Genomic DNA, 22349 nt, shown 5'->3' on the forward strand with positions numbered 1-22349 from the left:
GAATTATTGCCTGGACGTTATCTATTGTACTTCTAAATAAGAGATAAAAAAAACGTGCATTTTTCTTGCATCTTTTAATATACTATAATAAGGTTAACAAAATGCACCCTTTTTTTTATTGATGTATGGGGTGTGGTATATTCAAGGGAGAAGACTCTTACCTCTCCTCCATTTCCGGTCAATTTTTCCGAGTTTGGATTGTATCGTGGCAAAATGTTTGGAGATTGTGTCCTAATTGTTGCAATTTCAATATGTACAGCACTTTTAGGAGAAGGTGATAATTTCATTTAGAGACCAAAGACTTTTTTTTTTTTTTTAAATATTATGCAAGGGTAGATCTATAACATGATTTCTGGCCCACGTTCCACACTTTAGACTACTTTCCAAATTCCACATGCATGGGCCATGGTCATCTTCATTGAGTGACTGACGTCTAATATTTATCTTCATCAATTTCAATATGAATGACAATGTCATACCGTATATAATTAGGCCTACAATGTAGCCAATATGATTGCACATGATCATGGATTCAGCCTCATAGTCTAGTATATCATTGTTAAAATAACAGATCTAGAATAGTTATACTTTATATTATCATCATTGGTGAAGGATGAATGGAGACGTTTGAAGTAGGGGTTTCAGGTCAAAGTTTTAAATGACAGAAATTTTTTTTTTAAAAAATAGTTTGTGAAAATATACATAAAATGCTACCCCAAATTTTTTATTTCATCAAACTTTTCTAATTAGATCCAAAGGTATGGAATTTTAAAATTCGAGATCGACGTCAATAATGTAATCAAAATGCTCTATACCAGTCAATGCGTGCCATGGCACTAAAATAAGTGCTTTTCAGTCATAACTGACAGACGTCATAAGCGATATTTTCCATTCAGAATCGCTAGTACCAATTTTAAAACTCAAATCCGCACATTATAGTCAGCTAAAATTTATTAAAATCAGAATAATTTGAATGATATTATGTCAAATATTTATAATCTGGATGATGCCACAAAAAAAGTAGGCTATATTTAGTCGAAATTTAGCGAATTCCAGTCAGCAAAACAGAAACATCCCGATTTCTACGGCTGTAATTGTAGTAGCTCGGGGTATCACGCACCATAATAATCACAAAAATGTCATCTATCGTTTGATTGGTTCTATGTGGAAATCCCCTGGAAATTAAGATGCGGATTCACCAATGAAGTGAGTCGTAGCAATGGAAAATCCTCGGCCGCGTGACGTCGGAGTGGCATTTTCCCACAAGCGTCTCCTGTACATAAATGGTAATTTGGCTTACATTTCGATAATTTTTGAGCCTGAATCTTTGCAGATATCGAGATTGATATTAAACTATTACAATACAATTGCTAGTAATGCATTTAAATAAAAAAGTAATTCAGAATCGTAGATTGAAGCAGGCTATATTTCAGCACCTGGCTATCAGATTTCACGCTAAAATCACATGACCTGAAACCCCTATTTGAAGGAGTTTAACTAGGAAAAGTCACTAAGTATCTAGTAGTAGTACTCTAGTCTGTCGGATGGGATAAGAAAAACGAGTTCCAGTGTATGGCATTGGCGAGAAATTAAAGATCATCTGATAGTTGAACTCAAAATAAGAGTATTCTGTAGCGCTTCTGTCAGTGCAAATACAGATTGGGTTTAGAATATATATTTGGCAGAGTCTGGTCCAGCATCCTATAAGATACTCACATCCATTTCCCCAGATTTTATTAATATTTGAATGTATTTTATATGTAGGCCTATTAGTTTGCTAAAATTTTGGCACAGTTTTACGGTAGAATGACTATTGCTTAAAGATACATTATTGTAAGAGCTGGCCGTTCTTACTATAATAATACATGCGGTTTAAAAATAGATAATGCAAAATGAATATATTGAAAATTCCATTCAAATGACGTTATACTGAGGGAACATATTATCCTTTGAAAGAGAGAGAGAGAGAGAAATGGGGTTTAACGTCCACTCGACACAAACTAGGTCATTTCGGGACTAACATATGGTTTAATTTTTATTTACATAATTCGCTTGCGCGTAGGGGTCTTTAGCAGTGGGAGGAAACCGGAGGCCCCGGAGAAAACCCACGAGGTTGGACAGGCGACCCTACTCCTTGCCACATACAACCGGGGATTCGAAACCACGCCAGTCGACTCAATGACAGACTTTATGATACAGCGCGCGCACGCTAACCATTCAGCCATCCAACCCCCCTTTATCCTTTGAAGGTTTGACAAAATGTGTGCACAGATTGTAACTACATGCACCTTATTAGTTGCTCAAAGCTTAGCCTTGCCTTACCATTTTTAGATTAAATCATTAAATGTGTGAACAGTTCTAATCTAATTAAAATCAAACCTATCAGATGGCATCAAGACATGATTATGGTCTTTTCTTGTTAATAAATGTCTAATTAATAGTTTATATAACATATAAGGCCTAAAGAAAGACCTGCAATAGATAGATTTAGATCTTGCATAATGCCTTTTTAATCAATAAATCTAATTTAGATATCAAATAATTCAACACACTGAAAAAAAAACTTAACTTCAATATGCCTATCTACTTTTATGCTTAGATATCAGTAAGGACCTTTATTTTGTTATCAAGAGTACTGTAGGCCTACTTATGATAAATGTCAATGGGGGGGGGTCGATGGCCGAGTGGTTAGCATGCACTGTATCATAAGGTCTGTTATTGAGTCAACTGACATGGTTTCAATTCCCCGGTTGTATTTTACATGGAGTAGGGCCACCTGTCCAACCTCTGGTTTCCTTCCACTGCTAAAGACCCCTATGGGCAAGCGAATTTTTGAAATATAATTGAACCATATGTTAGTCCCAAAATGACCTAGTTTGTGTCAAATGGACCCCATTTCTCTCTCTCCCTCATAAATGTCATGTCATCATATTCTATATTTTCATAGGGTTAACATGGTTATTGGTTTATAGAACTGAAAAATACAAAAAGTTGAAGGCTGAGGTTGAAAAACAGAGTAAAAAATGTAAGTTGATTTCTTTATGATAAATTTAAATACCGAGCTCATGTCTACAGTGCATGGACATTGATACAAGACAGTGGCAAGAATGGCATACCGATTCCTTACGATATGACAATTTGCTTCCTTTACATATATTTGAAGATGTGCATCACAGATTCATTTTGTATTTCAGTCTACTTACACTATTTTCTGGCTATTCATAACAAAACACAACACAACACAAGGTATGAATACAACTACTTCTCTATTATTTAATAACGACGTTTCGTAACACATACAGGTCACGTTTTCAAGTTAATGATAAATATCCATCTAGTCAGCCTATTTATACATATTTTAGCTTACACCAACTTAATTAATGATCAGAAGAAAACCATTAAAATAATTAGAAGCACCTACAATAACAATAAATAATAAATGGATGGATATTTATCATTAACTTGAAAACGTGACCTTTATGTGTTACGAAACGTGGTTATTAAATAATAAAGAAGTAGTTATATCCTTATATACCTTGTGTTTTGTTGTGTTGTGTTGTGTTGTGTTATGAATAGTTAACCATGCTTCTAGGTGTCATTTAAAGAATTATTTTCTGGTTGTTTTATTTCAGTGGAAAAGCAAAAAGAAATAGGTGGAGATGTATCTAATAAGAAAAAATTTGGTAAGTTTAAAGAAACCAGCAAATTTAAGGAGACTGTGAGAAGATATCTGACAATTTAGAAAAAGAATCGACTGTCACTAGATCAGAGAAGGAATTATCAGTGAGCAGAAATTCGACCGTGTATCTGTTATCACTCGTCACTTCAGTCAGTTATATAGAATGATAATACATGTTTTCCTTTTGCTTTGGTCACTTGAAATTTTCGTTAGGAATCTATCTAGCAATGATCTCTGTGTTAAAATTATATTTGGAACGCGTTTAATCAGTTCTATCACATTTGTGGTAATGGCTAACACCAGTATTGTCCTTTAAGGAGGGAGCCACGGTGGCTAAATGGGTAAGATGCTGGCTCGCTAGCCTGGAGGTTGCGTGCTCGGTCCATGCATTTACCGAGAAAGTTCATCAGGATTTTCCAACATGGTTTCCCTTTTGTCAGTGGTGCAGGACAGCGGGCCTGACAAAGACAGGTGTCTAGTCGTTCGGATGGCACAAAAAACCGAGGTTCCGTGTAGACATAGCATGTACGTGAAAGATCACTTGGCAGTTGGAATTCGATATAAGAGTAGGCCGTAGTGCCGCTGCCCGGGCAGAATTTCCCTCTTTGCACACTGTATGGCATATGCCCGTCTTCATTAGCCCAGTTTTGAAAAACAAGAAATACCAAGTGTATGGAACTAGTTCCTGGTTCAACTATACCACCAGCTGACTGAATTCATTTCACCTGTTTGTTTTTACATTTCAGAGAGACAAGAAGAAAAATTAAAAACCAATAACAGAGATTTATCTTTTGTAAGTATGTAAAGAAAGTTTTAAAGCAACAGGGTGTCTCATTAGCCAAATGATATAATGCTTGTACTTAAAGGGGAAGACCAACGATTTTCAATAAGGTTTCCATAAATAATAAATATATATTTAGAAATAATCCCTCCTATAACATATGCAAAAAATAATTTGTAAGCGAGAAATTAATTTTTATTAATACCGGAAGTGACGTAGTTGGTTTGACACGCTCACTGGTCACTATAGTAAACATACAAATTTGGAGTAAGTTTAGCGCTGTATTTTGTGATAAAGATTACCTTTCATCAGATTTTCTGCCAAACGGCGAAACGACCACAAAATACAGCGCTAAACTTGCTCCAAATTTGTATGTTTACTATAATGACCAGTGAGCGTGTCGAACCAACCACGTCACTTCCGGTATTAATAAAAATTAATTTCTCGCTTGCAAATTATTTTTTGCATATGTTATAGGAGGGATTATTTCTAAATATATATTTTTTATTTATGGAAACCTTATTGAAAATCGTTGGTCTTCCCCTTTAAGATCATAAATCAATTGTTCGGTTAGTGTCGATCCCAGGTTTTTTATATGGCAAGAGTTCGTCAGTTTTCTCCCACTGCAGAATGACTCTAATGTGCTTGAGTGAATTATTGAATTAATATTTATGTTTATTCCAAAATGACCTAGATTTTATTAATTTTTCACTCTTTAAAGGGAGACAATCCAGACTAGGTGTCTTTTATTTAAAAGATCCCCTTTAACCTGTTAAGCGTGACGTTTTTAAAACGTTAACTACCCCCTAGTGTGTAATTAATTTGACGAAGAACTATGTACTATGTTCTAAGAATAGGTTGGGGAAAATACCTCTAAGGCGTTATATTACGCCCTACACACAGTGAGTGGCAGTTGTCCAGGACGTTATATAACGACCTACGCTCTTAACAGGATAAAAGATCAAACACTTATAGGTGGCGCTGGATTGTTTGTATGGTTGGATGTTGCAACATTTTAATTCATCATATCTTTATAAATACTGAACAGAATTGACTGATATTCCTTATAAAGAATCAGGGGGGGGGGGGGGGGTGGATGCAGTCGTTGTTGTTTGTATTTTAGAGGAGAGCCGAAAAAATCTCCCCTCAATTAAAGATACATTATGTAAGATTTAGATAAAGAACTAGCCATTCTTGCTATAATAGTTTGAAAGTAGATGATGTAAAATGAATAATTTGAAAATTTCATTCAAATTACTCTATTGCAAGCAAAGATATTAGCCTTTGAAGGTTTGAGAGACGTGTGCAATAATTTCAACCACCGTACTGGTTGATCGAAGCTAAGTCTCGGTCCTCCATATTTGATTAAATCAAAGTATCGCTGAACCATTCTAATCTATTTAATATCAGAGAAATCTGATGCCATCGAGAGTTGATCTAAGGCCTGGATCAATTAATTAATGTCTAATTAATACTTTAGAAAACATTTCAGGCCTAAAGAAAGACCTGCAATAGGCAGATTTAGCTCTTGCATAATGCATGTTTAACAAATTGAAAAAATCGCTCCCCTTAAAAAGCTCTCCCAGTTTCGATAAGAAGAGTGATTTAGAAATTAAGGAGAGTGATCTGATATTAAGGAGAGTGATTAGTTGTGTGTATGGGAAATGATTCTGAAGATCAATAACTGCATGTTAGAGAGTCATTCGTCTTAAAAAACAATGACTGGTTGGATGGCCGAATGGTTAGCGTGTGCGCATTGTATCATGGGGTTTGTCATTGAGTCAACTGGTGTGGTTTCGATTCCCTGGTTGTATGTGACAAGGAGTAGGGTTGCCTGTCCAACCTCATGGGTTTTCTCCGGGTCCTCCGGTTTCCTCCCACTGCTAAAGACCCCTACACGCAAGCAAATTATTGAAATAAAATTGAACCATATGTTAGTCTCGAAATGACCTAGTTTATGTCAACATTGTAGTTAGCAAGGGATTAAAAATCCTCCAAATGATGATCAGTTGTTTTAAGGCCTATATTTAGATTTTAATATGTATATACATGTAATAAGGACTTGGATCACTCATTTGTTTGGTGTTATTTCAGGTGAAAATGAAGTCAATGTTTGCTATTGGTTTTGCATTCACAGCTCTCCTTAGTATGTTTAACTCTATGTAAGTATATCCACATATTTTTGTAATAATTTATTTGTTTATTCAAGCTTTGTTCTATTTATGTTATATGTATATATATATATATATCTGTTAAAATGTTTTTCATCTTTCTGTCAACCCTTTTGGAACACGATAACTCTGCTGATAATTTCGGCAAGCGAATTATTGAAATAAAATTGAACCATATGTTAGTCCCGAAATCACCTAGTTTGCTCAATACTTCATGAAAAGATATTTATTTTGTGATTGTTGCTAATGCTGACTTCTTTAAAATGTGTTCAGTCATTTGACTATTTTTAAATATACTCAAGATCCATTATCTATTTTTAAACTAATATAGCAAGAACGATCAGCTCTTTATCTAAATTTTACCAATCTGTTTAAAATACAGATCTATATTTCGTTTCGTTTTGATATACTTTCGATGGCCTACACTACATGAAGATCTGAACGGTTGTAGTGGAATGTTGCGGAATGTTGCGTCAAAGGTCGTACAAACAGCTTTTGACCCTATGACATCAGACATTTGATTAACCAATCAATGTTTATGTTTCTAGTGGGTTACCCACAGTTCCATACACCTCACGCCAAAAACTTGGCGTAACAGACCGTTTCATTGGCCAACTACTTACATCATTCAGAACGCAGGTTATATAACTCTTGCAGATCCTAGTGTAGTAAAGACAAGTAAAACGAAATTTTGAACTATAAAAAAAACGAAATGAAATAGGATCTGTGTTTTAATCAGAATTTTACATACTGCATCTTAAATAAAAATTGACATTTTGATATTTTATTTTTTTAGATTTGATGGTCGAGTGGTTGCTAAGTTACCATTTCTACCTATTTCATTAATCCAGAATTTATCTCATCGTAATTTAGGTGGTGAAGATTATACAGATTGTTCCTTTATATTTCTCTATATCTTGTGTACTATGTCAGTTAGACAGGTGAGTTAAGGCCATATAAAATAAAGTGTATGTTTTGTTTTTCTTATGGGATCACGGTGGCTAAGTGGGTAAGGCGCTGGCTCGCTAGCCTGGAGGTCGGGTGTTCGATCCCTGCATTGGCCGAGAAAGTTCATCCCGATTTTCCGGCGTGATTCCCCCTTGTCAATGATGCAGGACGGAGGGCCTGACAAGGACAGCTGTCTAGTCATTCGGATGAGACGAAAAACCTAGGCCCCGTGTACACATTGGCGTGCACGTAAAAGATCCCTTGACAGTTGGAATTCGATATAAGAGTAGGCCGTAGTGCCGCTGTCCGGGCAAAATTTCCCTCATAGCACACTGTATGGCGTATGCCCGTCTTCATTAGCCCAGTTAGGAGCAAAACAGTAGGACGTTAAACCCCATTTCATTCATTTCATTTTGTTTTTCTTATGCAACAATAGTAAATCCCTTCCCATAATTTTTTAAAATCAGATATCAGGTATTAGAAAGAGACAAATGTACCCTTCATTGCCATAGCAGAGCCACAGTGGCTCAGTGAGTGTGTGTGGGGGGGGGGGGGATGGCCGAGTGGTTAGCGCGTGCACGTTGTATCATAAGGTCTGTCATAGAATCAATTGACGGGGTTCGATTCCCAGGTTGTACCCGACAAGGAATAGGGTCGTCTGTCCATCCTTGTGGGTTTCCTCCGGGTCCTCTGGTTTCCTCCCATTGATAAAGACCCCTACATGCAAGCGAATTATAGAAATAAAATTGAACCTTTTGTTAGTCCCAAAATGACCTAGTGGATGTCAAACCCCATTTCTCTTTTTCTTTCTCTCTGACACAGTAAGTAAGGTACTGGGGACCCCAGGTTCATTCCTGGTATTGTCCGAGAAAGCCCTTCAGGATCTTCCATTGTTTGTTCCCAATCTTAACAATGTGTGGTCAGGAAAGAGATAGTGTCTAGTTGTTCGTATGTTACAAAAAACTGAGGTCTGGTGTATACGTAAAAGAACCCTTGACAATTGGAATGCGAAATGAAGAGTAGGCCGTAGTGTTGTTGTCTGTGCAAAATTTCCCTCATAGCACACTACGTAGGTTATTCCCGTCTTCATTAGACCGGTTAGTGCAGAATGGTGGGACATTAAGACCCATTTTATTGTCATAGCATTAAACATTTATTTTTATTAGGGGGGTTGGATGGCCAAAAGTTAGCATGCGCGCACTGTATCATTTTACGGTCTGTCATTGAGTCAACTGGCGGGGTTTCGATTCCCCGGTGGTACGTGACAAGGAGTGGGGTCGTCTGTCCAACCTCGTGGGTTTTCTCCGGGTCCTCCCACTGCTAAAGACCCCTACATGCAAGCGAGTTATTGAAATAAAATTGAACCACGTGTTAGTCCCGAAATGACCTAGTTTGTGTCGAGTGGACATTAAACCCCATTTCTCTCTCTCTCCCTTTATTTTTATTAGATATTAACTACTAATACATGTAAATCCAATCTCTTTCATTGAAATGTCAAAAAGAAAAATTTGAATGCAGTTTTCAATGTGCATCTCCTCTAGTTTATTCATTTTACTGTAATATAATTTCTTTCTGTCAGATTCCAGAACTTAATTTATTTGTATTTTTTTTCTTCAGAATATTCAAAAGATGTTGGGACTTGCCCCATCCAGATCTGCCAATAAACAAGGAACAGGTTTTTTTGGAGCTCCAACTCAAATGGGAAAATAAATTGATGGAAAACTGTTAGGACACATATCCAGTGTATTGTGAAATCATTAATTGTTTATGTCCATCTGTAGACATTTTGTAATTGGTCATTATGTTATGAATAAGCGTAAAATTCATTTATAAATGTTGATTTTAATAAATTATCATCATTCCTACCAACTGCCAGTATCATAGTTATTGTTTTAGTTTAAATATGGCAATATTCTGTTAAAATAAATAACTACCCAGAATTTTATTTACTGAAACTATCTCTAGTTGATATTATTTGTTTAGAAGTAATGCCACTCGTATTAGGGATTATCATAATGGAACAATTTTATCATTTTCATAATAAATATTTTTTATTTAATTTAAATATAGATTTGTTTTTTGTTTGGATTATTGGCTGTTGAGTGGCTGGAATCATATTGGGATTGGAATATCTGATAAATTTATCAAACGATTATTGATAATGAAATGCTGGATAGGAGGCGTTTTTAACAAAAACGACACACACGAATACCACACTTGCCAACACACAAAATATAATTGCTTTAGCAGACACATGTCGATGCCCCCCCCACCCGGACACAAAGAATATTTTTTCTCTCCTACATTCATGGAATAACACCATTTTGGCTCACTCCAATCTAATCCTATACATGCATGTATAAATGAGGACCAATATTGGTCTCAAAGCTTCTGATTCTATCAGAGATTCGTTGGTATTCCCTCCCACCCCACCCCTCGACCTAATGACAAACTGAAATTCCTGGACAGACCCCTGTTCAGATATTCTTGTGTATATAGACAAGATAACTAAAAAAAAAAAAAGATGCGTATCGTTTTGTCATCTGACAAACAGAATGGTAGAGAGTGGCTTGCCCCAGAAGTCACCCACCTTAATTCTAAAATAAATGACATTCGTTGAAGATACATTCTGTAAGATTTAAAAAGAGCTGGCCATTCTTGCTATAATAGTTATCACTGTTTGTAGTATGGACAAGATGTGCACATTGTGGTAACTTGGGCACTGGTATAGTAGAGACTTAGCCTCCTTTTCCCATTTTTAAATTAAATTCCTAGGTCATTTCAGGATTAACACATGGTTCAATTTTATTTCAATAATTCGCTTGCACATAGGGATCTTTAGCAGTGGGAGGAAACCGAGCACCTAGAGAAAACCTACAAGGTTGGACAGGCGACCCCCTACTCCTTGTCACATACAGAGAGAGAAATGGGGTTTAACGTCCACTCGACACAAACTAGGTCATTTCGGGACTAACATGGTTTAATTTTATTTCAATAATTCGCTTGCGCGTAGGGATCTTTAGCAGTGGGAGGAAACCGGAGAAAACCCACGAGGTTGGACAGGCGACCCTACTCCTTGTCACGTACAACCGGGGATTCGAAACCACGCCAGTCGGCTCAATGACAGACTTTATGATACAGCGCGCGCACGCTAACCATTCAGCCATCCAACCCCCCCTACTTGTCTTGAATCAAGAAAACTATCTGGTTGTCACCTATATTTTGATTCCAATTACAGCATTATTATTTGTTGCAAACAATATTCAAGTGCAATTCCTTAGGGCTATGATTTGGAGTTCCTTCACAAGTTTTCAAATAGATACAGAATCAATAAATATAGTTAACTGAAGATCAGAAATTCAGTGGCTAAGTTAAGAGGTTTTGTGTTTCCGCACCCCCAGCCCCACTCAGAGGCAAAAAATTGTGTTTCAATGGTTCTGTTCCAAGCGGAGGGCACTATAATTTAGATTACAGAAAGGTCCGGGGGGGGGGGGGGGGGGGGGGGGGGAGAATGTAACCATTGTAAACAAATTCTGTAGTCTCAGAAATTTTTAGAATAAGATGGGCAATTTCAGTAAACTTGTCTGACATTTCTGTGTTATCAACAACAGCTAAAATGCACAGATGGGCTGACAACTTGATATCTGCTTACACTAATTCAGTCAATGCTATAGTAAGCAAGCAATGTCCAAAAAGTGGATTGGTTGTGTGGCTATGACATATACCAACCAAAGAGTATAGGTTGGTAGTCGCTTAAATGTGCCTATAACATATACCAGCCAAAGATATGACAGATGGGTTGTCGCTTATATTTGCTTATGAATATACCAGCCAAAGAACTTTGATGGAATGTTGGATCGATATCTACACTGATTTAGTAAATTAAAGCAGACCCTCATAGAGTCGATAAGATACCCCAACTGATTGGGTGTCTAAAGAGTGTAAAAGGAATAGGGACGATGTCAGATTGGGTTTCATGCGAGTCTATCAACGAATTTCAGAAATAAAGACAAATTTTGACTTGAATATTTTATTCCATATTTTTTTCCATTTTATCGGTTAGATTTAGCAACTCGTTCCAATTCATCTTTCTTTTTGATAGCATAACTATTTGAAGAACCCTGAAATAAAAGATAAAATTTGTACTAATTTCTGGCCATGTAGAGAATCCATGGGTTTTTCTTAAAGATAAGTAACCTATTAATGTGGGTAAGACGCTGGCTTGCTAGCCTGGGGGGTCGGTTGTTCAATCCCTGCATTTGGCCGAGAAAGTTCATCCAGATTTTCCGGCGTGGTTCCCCCTTGTCAGTGATGCAGGACAGAGGACCTGACAAGGACAGCTGTCTAGTCGTTCAGATGGGATGAAAAACCAAGGTCCCATGAACACATTGACGTGCGCGTAAAGGATCCATTGACAGTTGTGCCACTGTCTGGGCAAAATTTCCACTCATAGCACACTGTATGGCTTGTGCCCGTCTTCATTAGCCCAGTTCGGAGCAGAACAGTAGGACGTTAAACCCCATTTCATTTCATATTGGATATTTGAAATATCTATGATCTACAGTGCAAACCTTGTACCACACAGCTAACAAATGTCTAAACAATTTCATCCATTTACATTTTAGTATGGAAAACAAACGAGGTTAAATGTCAAAACTTTTTTTTGCACTGACTAGGCTAATGAAGACTGGCATACGCCTTACAGAGGGCCATTAGGGAAATTTTGTCCGAACAGCCGTGCTATGGTGTACTCTTATATTCCAATTGTCATGGGTTTTTTACGTGCACGCCAATGTGTACACAGGACCTTGTTTTTTCGTGCCATCCGTATGACTACACTGTTCCTTGTCAGGTCCTGCTGCAATGGTAGGAGAAAACCACAGAAGAAAATTCTCACTGAGCCACCTATTTTAGTATGGAATAATACGTCAAATATATAGTTCTAATTCAATCTGATTAAAATACAGATCTATATTTCATTTCATTTTTTATACTTTCGATGGCCTACACTACATGAAGATCTGACAAGTTGTAGTGGAAGGTCGCATCAGGTGTCATACAAGTGGCTTTTAACGTCAGACATTGATTAATCAATCAGCGTTGACGTTTCCAGTGATTTACCTAAAGTTCCATGCACTTCACGTCAAAAACTCACTGTAACTGACCGTTTCATTGGCTAATCCCTTACTTCAACCAGAACGCGGGTTAAATAACAACTCTTTCCGATCCTAGTGCATAGGATCTGTGTTTCAATCGGTTGGTTTTAGTTAGGACTATTTTAAGCATCAACTTGAACCTACGCAAACTGGGAAAAAGAAATTCTGAAAGAATTGACCAATACAAACCTTGGCAGCATTAATGAGTTCATCAGCTAAACATTCAGCAATAGATTTAATATTTCTGAATGAAGCTTCTCTGGCTCCAGTACACAATAACCAGATAGCCTGATCAACACGTCTTAATGGAGAAACATCAACAGCTTGTCGTCTGACAGTACCAGCTCGTCCAATACGAGTAGAATCTTCACGTGGTCCACTGTTAATGATGGCATTTACTAAAACTTGAAGAGGGTTCTAAAATAATGGAAGACAAGAAATTTTGTTATGAATTAGATTAATCCAATGTAGTGAGAGAGAGAGAGAGAGAGAAATGGAGTTTAACGTCCACTCGACACAAACTAGGTCATTTCGGGACTAACATATGGTTTAATTTTATTTCAATAATTCGCTTGTGCGTAGGGGTCTTTAGCAGTGGGAGGAAACCGGAGGACCCGGAGAAAACCCACGAGGTTGGACAGACGACCCTACTCCTTGCCACTTACAACTGGGGATTCGAAACTACGCCAGTTGACACAATGACAGACTTTATGGTACAGTGGCACGTGCTAACCATTCAGCCATCCAATCCCCCAATCCAATGTAGTAAATGCAACAATAAAACCCCCTCTAGATCATTTCGGGATTAACATAGGGTCCAATTTTTTTTCAATAATTCGCTTGCGCATAGGGGTCTATAGCAGTGGGAGTAAACCAGAGGACCAGGAGAAAACCCACAAGGTTGGAACCCTCTAGATACACTGTTAGGTACAATTCATCAAGTACTTTGCCACAAATTTGTCTTTTTTCTGTGATTATATTGGTATTTTTAATACCGGTCCAACACAAAGTTTATTAATGCCTGTAATTTTGTATGGTTCAACTGAAATCAATATTTCCGAACCTGACAATAGCATATTAAACCATTAAATACGTCTTTTAAGCTACCAGTAAACAGAGAGAGAGTGAGAGAAATGGGGTTTCATGTCCACTCGACACAAACTAGGTCATTTCGGGACTAACACATGATTCAATTTTATTTCAATAATTAGCTGGAGCGTAGTTGTCTTTAGCAGTGGGAGGAAACCAGAGAAAACCCACAAGGTTGGACAGGTGACCCTACTCCTTGTCACGTACAACTGGTGAATCAAAACCCCGCCAGTTGACTCAATGACAGACCGTATGATACAGCGCAAACATGCTAACCATTCAGCCATCCAATCCCCCTCAAACAAAGAAACAAATTCAATAAAAATATTTGTACAAACCTCTCCAGTCAATAAATGAATAATCTCTAAAGTGTGTTTCAGAATTCTAACAGCCATTAATTTTTTACCATTATTTCTTCCGTGCATCATCATTGAACAAACAACTCGTTCAACAATAGGACACTGGGCCTTACGGAAACGTCGTAGCTGCCATCTACCAGCTGAATGGGGCATATATTTGGCAAATTTCTCCTTAACAGCAATATAATCCTATAAAAACAAGTTCGTTTGGATATAAATGTTCATATTAATGGCTCTTTGTTTTCACAAATTTAGGAGACATTTAAACTGTACAATTAGTTTTAACTTTAGACATAAATTAAGGATTATATAAATTAGGATTATATAAATTAGGATTATATAAATTAAGACATTTGGTTATATTATCAATATTGAAATACAAGCTTTCTGTAGAAATAAAATTTTAAGAAATTTTTAGATATCATACTAGCAATTCTAGTAACTAATGTTCAACTAGAGAAAGAAAGAGAGAGAGTGTTTAACTTCCACTCAACACAAAATAGGGCATTTCGGGACTAACACATGGTTCAATTTTATTTCTATAATTTGCTTGTGCGTAGGGGTCTTCAGCAGTGGGAGGAAACCGGAGGACCCGGAAAAAACCCACAAGGTTGGACAGGCGACCCTACTCCTTGTCATGTACAACAGGGGAATCGAAAACCACCCCAGTTGACTCAATGACAGACCTTATGATACAGCGCGCATGTGCTAACCATTTGGCCATCCAATCCCCCTAGTAACAAAATAGTTAGTTGTAAACAAGTATCAGATATGTGCTAGAAAGAGCTAACCCATGGTGCCTTTGCATAGGTATATATTATTCTGGATGTTTTATCCAGCAAAAAGGTACATATTGAAGCCCTTTTAGGAAGGATATGTACCCACTTTAAAAGTTGATGAGTACAGAAATGGACCCAAGACCAATGATACTGTCCCCTTATTTCCTACCTACACCTATTTACTTTTTCTACTTTTTTTTGTAAACCTAATTTCTAAGCACATGAGACTGATAATCCTTGTATTGATGACACTATAAACCATTCATATAAAATAGTTTAATTTAAAAGCATCTAATCAATATTAATATTGTCCATAAGCGAAACCCTCAGTTTATATACAACTAAAGGCATTATACATGGACTAGTTTATATAACTGTTTATGTTTTGCATGTTACAGTTGTTGTTTGGTGGGGGGGGGGGGGGCGCGTCAGGGGTCATGAGTGGCTTTAGACCAGGCCGTAAAGACATTTCATTAATCAATCAGCGTTCTGTTTCTCCAGTAGGATATCCACAGTTCTGTGCATCACACGCCAAGAACTCGCTGCAACAGACCGTTTCATTGGCTTATCCATCACATTAACCAGAACGTGGGCTATATAACAAAAAAAGGTACATTTTGGAAGAATATATAAAAATGAAATGGGGTTTAACGTCCTACTGTTCTGCTCCTAACCTGGGCTACGGCCTACTCTTATATCGAATTCCAACTGCCAAGGGATCTTTTACGTGCACGCCAATGTGTACACGGGACCTCGGTTTTTCGTCCCATCCGAACGACTAGACAGCTTTCCTTGTCAGCCCCTCCGTCCTGCATCACGGAAGAATATATACCCCTAGAATTGTGTCCTAATTAGCGAACTGATATCATAGGTACACCAACTTACAGTTAAACTGATGTCACTGACTTGAACATCATCTGATGTCCATTTTCCGAATAACTTGACCTCTGGATCTTCTGATACTGTGGCTGCGGTCGCAGTGACCATTTCTTCTACGGTTTCCGTCATGTTTACTGAAATAAAATTGCAAAATGACATGAACTTTAATAAAAAAAATCTTTTCTAATTGAGGTTAGTGCTAAATGATAAGGCCAGCTCAATTTTCGTCATAGGTCACAAGATGTAAACTGGGCTAGCGTTAATCCCAACCGTAACCCTAACCCTGGACTTGGCCCCAATGCTTACCCTAACCCTAACATACAGTTCCGCCAACAATCACATGCCCTAACCTTATTTACATCTCGGCGACCTTGACAAAACTGAGCTGGCCTTAACAAATAGATTTAGCCTCTAAATGATGGACAGCAAGTTGTCCCTGTAGCTAACTTAAGATTCTTGTATTGATGACACTATAAACCATTTATATAAAATAGTTTATTTTAAAAGCATCTGATCAATGTTGATTTGGTCCACAAGCGAAACCCTCAGTTTATATACAACTAAAGGCATTATACATGGACTAGTTTATATAACTGTGTTTTGAATGTTGCTAATACATACATGTATAATAAATTATGTTATTTTACAAATACTTCAAAAATACAAGTAAGAGTAGGGTTCGGAATTGGTCAAGTTTACAAAATCTATTCCGCGAAAGAACCACACACCTGTCCAGATCGATAATTGCTTAAAAATGAGGTCCTCAGTATAGACACACAACTTCAAGAAAACTGCAATTTTTGTAATCCTTGTGGTGGCAATCTGCACACTTAACACACATTTTTAAAATGAGGTTTAACCTCCACTCGACACAAACTAGATAATTTCGGGACTAACATATGGTTCAATATTATTTCAATAATTTGCTTGCTAGTAGCGGCCTTTAGCCGTGGGAGGAAACCGTAGAACCCGGAGAAAATCCACGAGGTTGGACAGGTGACCATACAAGGCTCTACACAGCATTTTGAACTTACTTGTGCAAACATAAGTAAATTTTCAAAACCACTAGCCAAACAAAATTTTCAGTTGCCAAGTCTGAAGATTAGAATAATTTGTCGTATGATATAGCTAAATTATATTGTGAACATACATAACTCGTCGTCCTATAATAATAATAAAATAAGATGTTTTAAACATTTTTTTCCGACTGTAATTTTGCTTGTTTGGGTGGTGTAGCGTCAGTAGCATGACTATCATCATTTTTCCCCAACTGAGACTCACTGTGAGACGAAGTTAATTTACTAGTAAAGTAAGACGATATAGGTCAGCTGTCAGATGTCTCGCAAACTTCCGATAAATACAGCGCATGCGCAATGAAAATTTCCTCGCAAAGGACAATGAGATTGACCCAATTTCAAACCAGGAAAGTAACAAGAGTGACATTTGACTGGGATCATTGCCGATTACGTTATCTTCACGGAGAAAAGTTCAGATAGCTATAGTGTTAATTGGGGACTTCAAGATATATGTTCACTCGCCAGAAACCTAGCATTTATAAATATCTGGGTCGCCATTGTCAAAATTCACTCGCAAATGCGAGTGTTTCAATCACATTGTAGAGCCTTGTGACCATACTCCATGTTTGTCACTTACAACCTGGGAATCAAAACCACGCCAGCTGACTTAATGAAAGACCTTATGATACAGCAGCACGCACATGGTAACCATTTGGTCACCCAACCCCCAACAGGTACAGGTACATTTAAGACATTGCAAAGACTGCTTGAAAAATCTCATTATCTTGTAGGTGGACGCAAGTCCCTGATGGATTGTTTATTAGGTTCCAGATAAGTCGAAGACAGTTTCCAATATCACTAATTCTATTTTCATTTAAGTTTAGCAAGGATCCATTATCTTAGAACTTTACAACTTGTATGAACTTTCTACGGTCAAATTATAGAGATCATTAATTTGTATTGATGACACTATAAACCATTTATATAAAAATAGTCCAATTTAAAAGCATCTGATCAATATTGATTTGGTCCACAAGCGAAACCATCAATTTATATAAAACTAAAGGCATTATACATGGACTGGTTTTTTTCCTTTTGTTGGAAGATGCATTATGTAAGATTTAGATAAAGAGCTGGCCGTTCTTGCTGTAATAGTTCAAAAATAAAAAATGCAAAATGAATATATTGAAATTTCATTCAAATTACTACATTTTGAGCAAAGTTATCAATGTTTGTAGTTTTGACAAGATGTATGCATTGATTGTTTATTATCACGATCGTATAGAATTAGCCGAGATGTTCAATAATATACCGTAACTTATTCTGAGTTCAAAAATCCAAAAGGTATACTTTTAAATATTTATGTCAGAACAAATCATCAAATCAACCTGATCCGAACAGGTCATTTTGAGACCTGTCAAAGTAGGGAAAGATGAAGAAATGGAATGTCATGAATGAATGAATTCACGAAGGGTTAACTTAAAAGTGTACATGTATCATTATGATCAAGTTTGCCAATGTCCGGCTATTGTGCAATAGATATTGTAAATGTGAATAAATCATTGACGTCGGTTACCATTGAGTTTTCAACAATCAAATATTAGTTATTGCTGAAATAGAAACTGCATTAAACTCAAAAATTTTAAAATCCATCTCAAAAATTAATAACTACCCCATGTAGCATGTATATATCACAAACACAGGTCATGAGAAATAGACAATTACCGCGGCCTATTATCATATAGAGGCATTAGAATTTAGGAGACCTGCATGTATGCAATATGGATGTTAATACAAAGGGGCAAATTTATATTAATATTTTGATTATCTCTTTGCACCCTACCATCAAACTGGCAATTAAAACGGGCCAGTAAATCTGAGTGAAATTATAAAAGCCAGTTTGGACAGTAGCAAAGCATGGGGCCATCCATGGGCTTGGTTTCAACTCAAGGAAGTGGTTTGTTGAATTGAAAATGAAAAACGTTAAATTTAGATAGAAAAAAGCAAAACATCCCAATTTCAAGGATGTGAAATGAAGGCGTAATGACTTCTTGGATGGATGATCATCTTCAAAATCGAACGAAACTTTGAAATGTAGATCAATCGACTGCCTAAAGAATGCAACCAAAATGTGACATGGGCGCAGCCATCTTGGATTTACAGCATGGAACTGTCCAGAGGATGTTTATGGGATCTAAATAACACGTTTCATCACAACAAAATTGAGTAATATTTAAAATAATTGTATGCCAATATCGTGTGATTTATTATAGATTAATATCATACAGTTATTTTATTTTAAACGTAAGATACTGGTGTTTATTTCATTTGTTTACTGACAACATGTCGTACCTCTTTGAAGAGTGACTGTAAAAAGAGCGACCGGGGTTTTCACGACAGAGGCATGGGGTTCTTTTAGAGAGTTTTGCTTGGGGAGGTAAATCTGAATAAACAAGAGTTGTCCCCCATTAATAGCGACTGACGGGGTAAAGTCTTAAACGTAAAAGAATATTATCCTATCACCAACCCAAATTCTGAAACCCGAGTTGCTCATGGAAAATTTTAAATTTGGTGACCTAAAGCAATTTCCGTATTACTATTTTTCGTCGGCAAAGAAATGAAATGGGGTTTAACGTCCCACTGTTCTGCTCCAACTGGGTTAATGAAGACGGGCATGTATATGACGGAGGACCTACTCGTATATCGAATCTTAACTGCCAAGGGGTCTTTTACGTGCACGCCAATGTGTACACGATACCCCGGTTTTCGTCCCATCCGTACGACTAGACCAGTGTTTAACTCGTTCACGTGAAATCACAAAGTCTGTCGAATTGAGTCAAGTGGCGTGGTTTCGATTCCCCACATCTATGCGACAAGGAGTAGCGTCGCCTGTCCAGCTTCGTGGGTTTTGTCCGAGTCCTCCGATTTCCTCACACAGCTACAGACCCTGTTGTGTGCACGCAAGCCAATTGTTGAAATTAAATTGAACCCTCCCCCCCTCTCTCTCTCTCTCTCTCTCTCTCTCACACACACTAATACGCGGTGGGTTAAACAGATTTTAGTCTAGGTTTGGAGGAGTTTTCCGATTTCCTCACACAGCTATAGACCCTGTTGTGTGCACGCAAGCCAATTGTTGAAATTAAATTGACCCCCCCCCCTCTCTCTCTCCCTCTCTCTCTCACACTAATACGCGGTGGGTTGAACAGATTTTAGTCTAGGTTTGGAGGAGTTTTCCGATTTCCTCACACAGCTATAGACCCTGTGTGCACGCAAGCCAATTGTTGAAATTAAATTGACCCCCCCCCCCCCTCTCTCCCTCTCTCTCTCTCTCTCTCTAATACGCGGTGGGTTGAAAAGATTTTAGTCTAGGTTTGACTAGACATATTTTTTACTAAAATTTTCATAAGTTGGCATTTACAGCACAAGAAAATGTTTTTTTTCGGATTCAATTTGACAGGCATTGCACTGTTTAAGAGGTCATCATGGGTAGCGTGGGTGTAGGCGTGTATATGTCCCACAGTAACACAGAATTGACCTTTCAAAATGTAAATTTAATCCGCATATACTGACTCTGATGTTTGATTTGACGGTACACTATGCAAGAACTAAATCTACCCACGGCAGATCTTTATTTTGGCTTCAAGAGCTATATACTCTGTTATTTAGACATTTATTGTCCAGTACCGTTGTTACGATAATAAATAAATCTTCTAATATTCATAATTTCGCTCAGAATAAAGTAATTTGAATGACAGTTTCAATATATTCATTGTCCCCCGCCTTTCGAAGAAAGCATGGGACTATTAAATGGGTCTGTCTGTTGGTCCGTCCGTCTGTCGGTCCGTCACACCTTTTGGAACACAATAACCCTCCTTCTAATTGAGCTAGAACGTTCAATCTTGGTGTAGGTCACAGTAGGTGTTTATTAGGCGAATGTCTTGATGGAGTTCGAAAATGGATGTTTTCTGCTTAGGGTAAACAGGGATACGCAATTTGATTGGTTTATGCTTTGATTCACGATAACTTTAGTTCTTATTAAGTGAGAGGGATGAAACTTGGTGTATCGTTTCACGAAATCAATACCTTGGCTTAGTTCGATAATGAGCATTTTTTGCTCAGAGTAGTTAGAACGCTAATAATTTGATTGGTCGAGACTTTAGAACACAATAACTCTCCTAATTGAGGTAGAATGTTCAAACTTCATGGAGTAGGCTTTCATTAGGTGATTGCTTGATGGAGTTCGAAGGTGAGTATTTTCTGCTTAGGGTAAGTAGAGATAAGCAATTTGATTGGTTGATGCTTTTGGACACGATAACTTTAGTTCTAATTAAGTGAGAGTGATGAAACTTGGTGTATAGTTTCATTACACCAATACCTTGACTAAGCTCGATGATGAGCATTTTCTGCTTAGACCAAGTAGCGATAAGCGATTTGATAGGTCGAGACTTTAGAACATAACAACTCTGTTTTTAATTGAGGTAGAATGTTTAAACTTGATGTACACTGAAAAAACCCTTGTGTTGGATCTCAACACAAGAACTTGTGTTAAAAATATTTAACATATGTTTGTGTTGTATTGCATTGCAATGACACAAGTTTGTGTTTTTTTCAATGTCTTAACACAAACTTGTGTACATTTATAACATCTTATGTGTTTTTTTCCATATAATTAATTACGTCGACATTAAAGATAACATTTATTATGTTCCTTTATCACTAGCCTATATGTAAAACCACTCTTCCTGAATTTGAATGTCGAGTAATTCACTTGATTTATTTTTTAATATTTCTAATTATCTAAAAGGATATATTAATTATTACAAACATTAAGTAGAAATCGCAATGTATGTATCGTGCGATGCATTTAATATCTCTTTTAAAACAACGTATTTTATAACAGTATACTGATATAAGAGATCAAAGTTTTAGTCAATTATTATCTAAATATAAACTATTTATTTAATTAGATATAATAAAAGATTGTTCTGATTCTACTCTTTGTATATTTTCACATCTTGTCTCAGACAATACAGAGACAGGTTATTACAATGTCTGCATTTGGAAGTGTCTGATTGATATCGCCCCAATAAACTTGACACATCAAAGACAATAACAATTGTGTTATATCTACGTTTTAAAAAAATGTTTGAATGGGCGTGGAAATAGTCGAGTTAATCTTTTTATTTAATTTAATTGGTTCATTAATCGAAATTGGAAATTTATTCTTACCTGTAAATGACCAATTAAAATGAATTACTCTTAAAACAAAGAAAGAAATATTTATTGAAGTAATTTTGCGGTATTAAACCCTGTGGTACTGCAAATGTTAACTGTATTATTAAGCATTAGTATCGAAAAAAGTGATATTGTTGTGAAAAAAGTTTGTTCAGAAAATAAGAATATCAGGTTTGTGATTTTGGTATTTTTTAATACAATGTATTTATAACGCAAATTTTTCGTTTCGGTTAAAACAAAATATACCTCCATTTTAA

The 22349-nt window shown here is 36.8% G+C and overlaps 2 protein-coding genes across 2 annotated transcripts; one reads left to right on the forward strand and one right to left on the reverse strand.

Annotated features, from left to right (window-relative positions):
• The first annotated feature begins 140 nt into the window (after positions 1 to 140).
• LOC126812347 (calcium load-activated calcium channel) lies at positions 141 to 9644 on the forward strand. The gene is made up of 7 exons (XM_050538712.1): positions 141 to 274; positions 2948 to 3025; positions 3633 to 3683; positions 4426 to 4472; positions 6555 to 6622; positions 7428 to 7572; positions 9197 to 9644. Exons 1-7 carry the CDS (start codon positions 214 to 216, stop codon positions 9287 to 9289), a joined length of 543 nt encoding a protein of 180 aa, XP_050394669.1. The 5' UTR covers positions 141 to 213; the 3' UTR covers positions 9290 to 9644.
• Positions 9645 to 11593: 1949 nt separating this feature from the next.
• Positions 11594 to 19282, reverse strand: LOC126812340 (40S ribosomal protein S5). The gene is made up of 5 exons (XM_050538700.2): positions 19210 to 19282; positions 15848 to 15975; positions 14163 to 14372; positions 12925 to 13152; positions 11594 to 11700 (listed from the first exon to the last, which is right to left on the reverse strand). Exons 2-5 carry the CDS (start codon positions 15968 to 15970, stop codon positions 11632 to 11634), a joined length of 630 nt encoding a protein of 209 aa, XP_050394657.1. The 5' UTR covers positions 15971 to 15975; positions 19210 to 19282; the 3' UTR covers positions 11594 to 11631.
• Between the last annotated feature and the right edge of the window lie 3067 nt (positions 19283 to 22349).

Source organism: Patella vulgata, chromosome 1 (assembly GCF_932274485.2).
Source record: "Patella vulgata chromosome 1, xgPatVulg1.2, whole genome shotgun sequence".
Lineage (NCBI taxonomy): Eukaryota > Metazoa > Mollusca > Gastropoda > Patellidae > Patella > Patella vulgata.